The sequence below is a fragment of the Monopterus albus genome, unplaced genomic scaffold, assembly GCF_001952655.1.
Source record: "Monopterus albus unplaced genomic scaffold, M_albus_1.0 scaffold229.1, whole genome shotgun sequence".
NCBI lineage: Eukaryota > Metazoa > Chordata > Actinopteri > Synbranchiformes > Synbranchidae > Monopterus > Monopterus albus.
The window spans coordinates 175218-183593 of record NW_018128109.1 but is presented as its reverse complement, the minus strand read 5'-3'; the positions used below and the strand labels follow the sequence as shown (position 1 = coordinate 183593).

The 8376-nt window shown below is 41.0% G+C and overlaps 1 protein-coding gene across 4 annotated transcripts in view; it reads left to right on the top strand.

The window, feature by feature from the left end:
• fam168a (family with sequence similarity 168 member A) overlaps positions 1-8000 on the top strand; it is a 26286-nt gene extending 18286 nt beyond the window's left edge. For 3 of the 4 annotated variants that reach the window (XM_020619962.1, XM_020619959.1, XM_020619960.1), the window contains 4 exons: positions 3879-4024; positions 4600-4813; positions 5491-5617; positions 5831-8000. In XM_020619962.1, the coding sequence (XP_020475618.1) occupies positions 3879-4024; positions 4600-4813; positions 5491-5603 (473 nt within the window). In that variant the 3' untranslated portion in view covers positions 5604-5617; positions 5831-8000. The remainder of the gene's footprint in view (positions 1-3878; positions 4025-4599; positions 4814-5490; positions 5618-5830) is intronic. The other variant, XM_020619961.1, reaches the window with a different exon arrangement.
• Positions 8001-8376: the final 376 nt, after the last annotated feature.

Here is an 8376-nt window from a genome sequence, read left to right as displayed (position 1 = left end):
GTCATGTGTGATTAAACATTTTGTTGCAGATCAAATGTTAAAATGCGATTAAAATGGCTCATGCTTCAGGATGTGTTTAAACATCCCTCTGACCGCAATTAGAGTTCCACACAGGTTATAGTAATGCAAAGGCAGTGTGAACTTGGTAGTGGTCTCAGCTTAAAAGACCGTGATGGTGAAGTAAAGGGAGGTTGGCCAGTAATGGCTGTCAGGGGCTTTATAGTGGCAGATACGTGCTCTGCTGGGGTTCAGAGCCTGTTCCCCACAGCAGCTGCCTCAGTGCTTTACTGATGTTGTGTGTCTGTATAGATGTAAATTGTTTACATGTATTTACATCTAGTTTGAGGTTTTAACCTTTTCAGCCCAGGTCTCACATACTCGGTGTCTTGACATGAAAATGCTTACTTGAGGATATTAAGAAATATTAGAATGAGTTTGGTTTCAGCCTTTATCAATGCACTGCTGCCCTGCAATAATGTACAATACAGGGATAGATGGTAATATTTTGAAGCACTGGCCCTATGGGTCACTGAGTGGCTAAACTACATTTTTGGTGGCCCAATGTAAATGTGTGGTCTCAGTGTGTTCATTAATGTTGCTTGGGCAAAGTGCACTGGATATTATCACTTTTTATTTCCAAGGTTCAACATTAACCAATGGCCACAAAAAGTTAGTGTTGCCAGCAGGTGGCCCGCTGTGGCCACCAAACTTTCAGGTCTCTACTGAGATCAGATTTTCAGTTTAATTAGAAAAATCCATTCATTATGCCCATGTATTTTGACAAAGAAGGCTACAGTTGCAGGCATGAATTATAGGTTTTCCACCTCTTTTTGTAATGTTTCTATTGTTGACGCGATTGACTTGGACATTCACAATGAAAGAAACACACAATGACTAACTTGAGCATAGGGAAGAAAGGAGAGAGAATTAAGTGATCAGTGTTAAAGGAGTAGTGTTATTTTGTCAATAAAACCTGTCAACAAGATATATTCATTGAGTTGACTGATTTAGGATGTTCCAGTAAGAGGGGCTTTCCTTGTATTTTGTTTTGTATCGGTGACAAGAATAAAGAGGACATAAAATCCTTTTGAGTGCCTGGGAGAATATGCATGGCGGTCTTAAAACATTGAAATGTTTGTATTGGAAAGCACTGTGTGGATTATCACCTAAATAACATATTTAGAAAGTATTATTTATTAGGAATGGTTGGATTTCTTAAATTGTTCCTATTCCCCTGAAATGTAAGCGTCTTAAGGGTGGGTTTGAAGATTTCATCTGTGCAGTGTTTGAAGCCTCTCCTCTCGTCCCCTCCCCCAGTTGGGTTTTATCTTTTGCAAGTCTAACCGAATATCGGGTGCTCTTTGGCAAAGCTTACCAAGCAACAGAAGCCCTGAACCTCATTATTGAACCCGTTATTGTTTAACTGCAGGGCTTAATGTATGGTTAAAATAAAATGTTAAAATTTTGTATGCTAGACAAGATTGACTCTCCAGTCAAGCCAGCTGTGGTCTGATCAGGAACGTGTCCTAGTCAATGTCATTATTTCTCAAGATCACTGAATGCACAGACTGTTGTCTATCAGCAGTGCTTTTGTGTAATTGTCACAGACCATTGTCCTCTAATGCCCTGCATGCATGTTAGAGCAAAGAATGTGTGTGAGAGTATGCACACACGCTTTCAGACACACAGAGCAGCTCCAGCATCTCTTTGTTCCCTTGTCCTTGTGTGAGAGAAGCGCTTTCATAAGCTTGGCAACAGCAACTAGCTAGTAGCATGTTTGACCTTCAGGCTCCTCTGAGCGGCCGCACAGGGGTACTACACCCCAGAGAGCAGAGCCCAGCTGTCAGCAGCCGTGTGCAGTGGTCTGAGATGCCTTCACTATCCTACAGTAGACCTCATGCTTTTGATCGTGTAAACCAAGTGGTGGCGGCTACACTTTAATTCTGTTTATAATTGTACACCAATGAGGTTAGTAGGCTTCTTTACTGAGTGTAGTCTATAAAAGACAAATGTACTCCAATTACATTGACCACTTACATAATGCAGAGATGCTGTTTTGAGCGCTCATGGTTAGACTGGCTGAATGAGGCATTGAAAGACTAAACCCTTGACTGTTGTTTTGAGTCCTGTCAGAAGGTGGCAACAGTCCCCCATCTGCTGGATTCTGTAGGAAATGCAAGTAATTTAGACCTTTGAAAGCTAAGAAATAAACTGTAAAAGGCAATTTTCATGTATTAGAACTACATTTTTATGACATTGCATTTATTCATTTGGTTGCTGTTGTTCTGCATCCAAGCCTTAGATCGTTTAGGGTTTGTTTATGTAGAACGGTTCATAAAATGCCCAGTATTAGAGGCTCACATCCTCCCTTCATACTATATTTATAGGCCGTAGACAGACCTGGCTAAGACCCTGAGTTAGTGTAGTGACATAATTATTTTTGTCCATTCATGGCATCCAAGAGAGGTTCAGTTCAGAAAAGGCTTTTCACATGGAGTGATGTGGAGGACTGTAGTAACATCAAGCTGCTATAATCAAAATTTCTATTAACTAACACTGATCAGCCGTAGCATTATGACCACCTGCTTAACACCGTGTACACAGGAATCAATGTGGCAGTTGTCTGGCACTTATTATGAGGGAGCAGACAGTTATGGATATACACCAACCAGCCATAACATTATGACCACCTGCCTAACACCGTGTCACTCTGCAGCTCACTGTGCATCTTCTGTGAATCTCTTTGCTTCCATAGTTCGACTGTCAGGAAGAGCACGAATGTGTCGACCGTTCAGTGTAAAAGGAGTGAAAACTCTGGTCCTGAGGATGAGAATTGTTTATAGCTGCTGAATGTTTCTCTTCATAAAGACCAGTGTACAGTGTTTCTCATTTTCAGCCTTTGTTAAAAAGATTCAAACTAAATGGAATCTTTTGAAGAAGATGAATGAAATTTAAAGGCTTAATCTACAGTAGATCAACCTCATCAGTGGGCGTTGGGCATCCATGACCCTGTTGCTGGTTCACTGTTTGTCCTTCCTTAGACACTGTAGGTAGGTACTAACCACTGCAGACCAGGAACACCCAACAAGACCTGCAGTGTGGGAGATGATCTGACCCAGTCGTCAGACATCACAGTTTCTCCCTTGTCAAAGTCACTCAGGTCCTTATGCTTGCCTGTTTTTCCTGCTTCCAACACATCAACTATGAGGACCGGATGTTCACTTGCTGCCTAATCTACCCCACACACTGACAGGTGCCACTGTAATAAGATAATCAATGTTATTCACTTCACTTGTCAGTGGTCATAATGTTATGGCTGGCTGATGTAAATCATGTGACTATTTGTCTGTGAGGGGTTGTGATTGTAGTGTGGGTTGCAGATCCCTTCTGCTCTCCAGAGCATTCCAGCATCTTAAAGTACACTCTTTTGTTTTTACTGCAGGCAGCTCCAGTGTTCTCATTCATTCTCAGTGCTCTCACCAGCAGGAAACAGTTTTCAGTAAAAAGCTTTACCTGCCAAGCCCTGAACAGCAGGCAGACTGACGTTTAGCAACTAAGTGGTAGTGCAGCATTTAGTAGCTAAATCTTTCCTTCAGGCGATATCAGTAAAATGGTTGAAAGAAGAGTGAATATTGCACCTAAAATGTTAAATAAATGTTGATGTTGCTTTTATTTGCTGGATGTCTAAATAAGCACCAGGTTCTCATATCAAATCAAAAGGTGATGTCAGTGTTGTAGTTATACCTTCTATCACTGCCTACAAGTGGCTAAAAGTCGTTTAAGAAAACCATGTCATCAGTGAATAAGTCATTGACTTAAATATTTTCCTGAATCATCCTTTCTCTCCTCTTATTTTTTTTTCTCTTGGCTGTGTTTAGGATACACTCCAGCCGGCACCCCATACAAAGTGCCCCCTACTCAGTCAAATGGAGCACCTCCTCCCTACACCCCCACTCCCACCCCGTACCCAACAGCCATGTACCCCATCCGCAGTGCCTACCCTCAGCAGAATTTATACGCACAGGTAAGGGCACTGAATTAGAACTAACAGCATTACATTTTGGGGAAATACTTGTAAATACCCTGCAGCTGAAAAGTTTGATCAGGTTTGTCATGCTGCACCTGTTCTTTTGACAGCGGCGTGTTGCTTAATCATTTTAGGGAATATGTTTGTGTTGCCTGGCTGCTCAGTGTCATTTTACCGTATATTAAAAGCGGTTAAGATGAGGAAATTTACATAAGGGGCACCAAAGGGAATGTCCTCTTTCTAATAATTCAAACATGAGGCATTTTGAATGTTAGTGTGTTCAGTAGCCACAAAGAAATCAACTCAGGAGCTGAAAGCACATTTTAACATGCTGCCTCTTTACACATGAGACAACAATAAAATCAACATTTGGTTCTTTTACACTTTGGTGCTGTACTACCGTGTAATGGTTTGAAAAGAGGTGCAAAAGCAGGAAGTAGTGTTGATCTTCTGGGTGTTTCCTCTTTACTTCTGTTGTTCTTGCAGTTGAACATGTAGCCACCCTTCTTGTGTCTCCCTTCAAATAGAACATTCATTTTACACCGAGTTTTATATATTATACACACCCTCAGACTCACCAACTGTACTGTGTTGGTCAGGGAGCATACTATACCCAGCCAGTGTATGCGGCTCAGCCACATGTGATCCATCACACCACTGTGGTGCAGCCCAACAGCATCCCCTCCACAGCCCTCTACCCGGCCCCAGTCCCTGTACCTACTCCTCGCAACAACGGCATGGCTGCCATGGGGATGGTTGCTGGGACAACCATGGCCATGAGCGCAGGTATGGACAGAACCAAGCACTCTCCACATGTATGGTTATTTCAGTGATATGCTAAGGCTCTTCTACCCTCACTGCTGACAAGAACTCATTTACTTGTGCTTCAAATTGTTTTTGCATTTACACAGATATGTGGGCAGCATATACAGTATATAAATTAGAGGTGAAACGATTAGTCAGTATACAGAAGATTCACCCATAACTTTTCAGCCTATTGATTTTTGTTTGTTTGTTTTTTTGTTTAAGCAAAAAAATACAGCATAGGTTCTCTTGTTCCAGGTTTTCAAATGTGAATGTCTGACAGTTTTCTTCATCTTCTGTGATAGTAAAGTGAATAGCTTTGATTTTTAGACTACTGGTCAGATGAGTTTTCAAGTTCTTCTCATGGTTCCTGGTAACTTATAGTTGACATTTTGAGGAAATAATTGCTAGTGGCAACCTTAGTCTCTTACATTCATCTTGTTGTTTAACTGGCTTCATTCAGGTTTATTTTATAAAAGTTAAAGAAGGTTGATTTGGTATGTTGATTTTAATTAAGGCCTATGTAAATAGTCACATTGGCTAAATGTTTGAAAACAACTACAGCAACTCATTTAAAAGAAAAAAGACAAACCAAGCTGATTAGCAGATGTATTCATAAATGGTAAAAGCTCATTAACAGTGGTGGTAACTTCCTGTAGGGACTCTGCTGACAACGCCCCAGCACCCCCCGATCGGAGCACACCCAGTTACTGTGCCAACCTACAGGCCCCAGGGGACACCTGGGTACAGCTACGTACCACCTCATTGGTAGAGCCCACCCATCATGTGAGTGTCTGCCCTTGGTCCTCTCCAGCCTAGTTTTATCTCCTCCATCTGTTCCCTCCTCCCTCCTCCTCTCCGTTCCTCTGTTTGTTCCTCTGTTGTCTCTCACTTTGACTTGAACAAACTGTGCTGCCTCTTGTTTCTTTCCGCTGTTTTCCTCCAAGGTCGGAGGTAGTCATAAATCAATCACAAATTTCTGCTCTTCTTTCTCACCAGATCTGGAGTCCACCATCGTATGCAACTGCTCAAATCTTACACGGGCTCCCACTGGTAACCATGGGAGCCTGGCACCTGTCTGCAAGAACAAAACTAAAGTGCAACAGCCACTTTAATATTATTGTTATTGTTATTATGCGACATTCTTTAACATTTTTACAAAAGCTGCTTTTAATTTTTATTATTTTCTGTTCATTTGCCAACCAGTCATTACTTTTTGTGTGGGGTTGTTTTATTTTACTTTCTCTCCTTTTTTTTTTTTTTTTCTTCTTCTTCTTCTTTGCTGTGTCTGTCATTGGAACTCCAGAAGGACTCTTGACCAATCATGGGTGTCGGCCGCTCCTGTTTCTGTGTTGTGCTGGTGTGTGTGTGGTCCTGCCTACTGCTGCTCAGTTGGCTGGAAAATATTGGGCACTTACTCCTCATTATCATCTCCATCAGTCATTACAAAGACTTATTGTTTATGCTGCCAAATTTTCACAAAACCACAAAATATCAGCACAGGGTTTTAACATAATTAGGGTTTTTGTTTTTAAGGTTATTTAATGTCTGTCCTTTTACCTCACTCAACGGAATGACATTTTCCTCTCCACTTATTTGCTACCTTTGTTCTTCCTTCCTGTTCATCCTTTTAATCTACTTTGCTTTCAGTCAAATTTCAGTCGTCTTCCAATGCCTAGCTGTCCGGAAGTAGTCAGTCCATCGTTGCTGTTTGTCCTAACATCTGCATGTGAGTGCCGTGTCGTTTTGGGCAGAGCACTTGCCAACAATCACCCATCCCGCTGCGTGCCCCACTGTGTCCACATTAGCATAACACCTAGCGCACACTAAGAAAACATAACCTACATGCTACATACTATGCAGGCTAGTATGTTGTGACAATATTGAAATCTTTAACCTAGCTAGAGAACATTTTGGGGTTGTTTGGGTCATGCCAGCTTTTGTATGTGGTTAGCATACAGTAGGTCAAAATAGAAAATTTAAAAATATTTATACTAACGGTGTCATCAGCATGGGTGGTTGTGCACACTTTCTCACATGTACACACAGGGGCTCCTGCGGTGTGTTGGAAACATATGATCACTTAGTGGCACTTACTGTACAGTACTTCCAGTTACATTGTTACTTATCAACACACACACAGACACACACACACACACACGACATGGGTTTTTAGGGGGCTGCGCGGCAGACACAGCCAGCGGAGAGGGAGTTTAAAGGGATTGTGTTGGCATGAGGAGAGCAGACAACAAGGGAAGAGGAGGAGCAGACATATTTGCAGTCAGTCTCTTCATTTCAAGGTACAAGACAGTTAAGTTTGTGACATCTCACCTGCAAGAGACTGCTCAAACACGCTGCTTCTTTGCACTACATGTATTGTACATTGATTTCTCACTGTGAGTATATCATCTCCTCCTCTTTCCTCCTTCCAGGCGAGGACTAACAAGCAAACACTCAAACCCAGACTGAGTGTACAGTTAATAACAGACCAGTCAAATAAATGTGCTGATGGATAGATGAACGCTGAAAAGACATTTGGGTTGCAATTTTAACTTTGCTGGTGTTCCAATGTGCACACAAGCACAAAACCTGACTGATTTAAAAAAAAAAAAAAAAAAAAAAAATGTTTTATGCATTCATGGCACGAGTGTAGAGCTGTGACAATGCAGTGTTGCTCAGTCACTTAGCTTTAAACCTGTTCAGTTCTTCTGGGACTTGGGAAAAGTGCAGCATTGACCTCCTGGGGCCAATTTGAGACTTTGACTTGTACCAGTGTTATGACAAAAGAATCATCCATTTGTTTGCTGTGATTATTTTTGTAAGCGGCAGAGGTTTACACACGTGCATTTAAACATTATTGTCCATTTTTAAAAATCTGGCATAAAGGTTTTAAGAACATTGTCTTTAGATGTGGATGCTATTTGAGCCAATGAGACATGGATCATATACAGCTTTGTTTATTGTGCTTTGTTTGTACATACCAAGGTATTTAGATGCACCGTATGATGATCCATCTTAATGAAACTCATTCTTTGAGTCTGAGTCTTTGTCTATTGGTCCTTGGCTGGAGAAAACGGGGGTTGTGGTGTGGCGGTGATGGGGTTTAATATTTAGGTGAGGCCTGTGGTGTGTGGGTTTTTTTTTTTTTTTTTTTTTTTTTTCAGGATTTACCGAAACTCAAAACACAACTTCATGATCTGTACAGTACAGATTGGTGTAATGAGAAGCATTTACTGTGTGGGTATATAGATGAAGTGGTTTGATTATTGCAATAAAATGCCTCCAGCTGTTATAACATAGTCATTTTATCAGCGTTTTGAATTGATCTTAAAAATGCTTATTGTTGTAATCTCTAAATATCGGTCACCGGCTCTGTATGCAGCCTCCATTTAATAATTATTATTACAGTTACTGCTAAGAATAGTAGAACATATCAACAATTTGGGGTATTGAATAACTTTGTGAGGAAGTATTGCACAACATGACAAAAAAAAAAAGTTGACTATAATTTAATGCTAAGTAACAGGAACCTAGGCTTTGTAGTG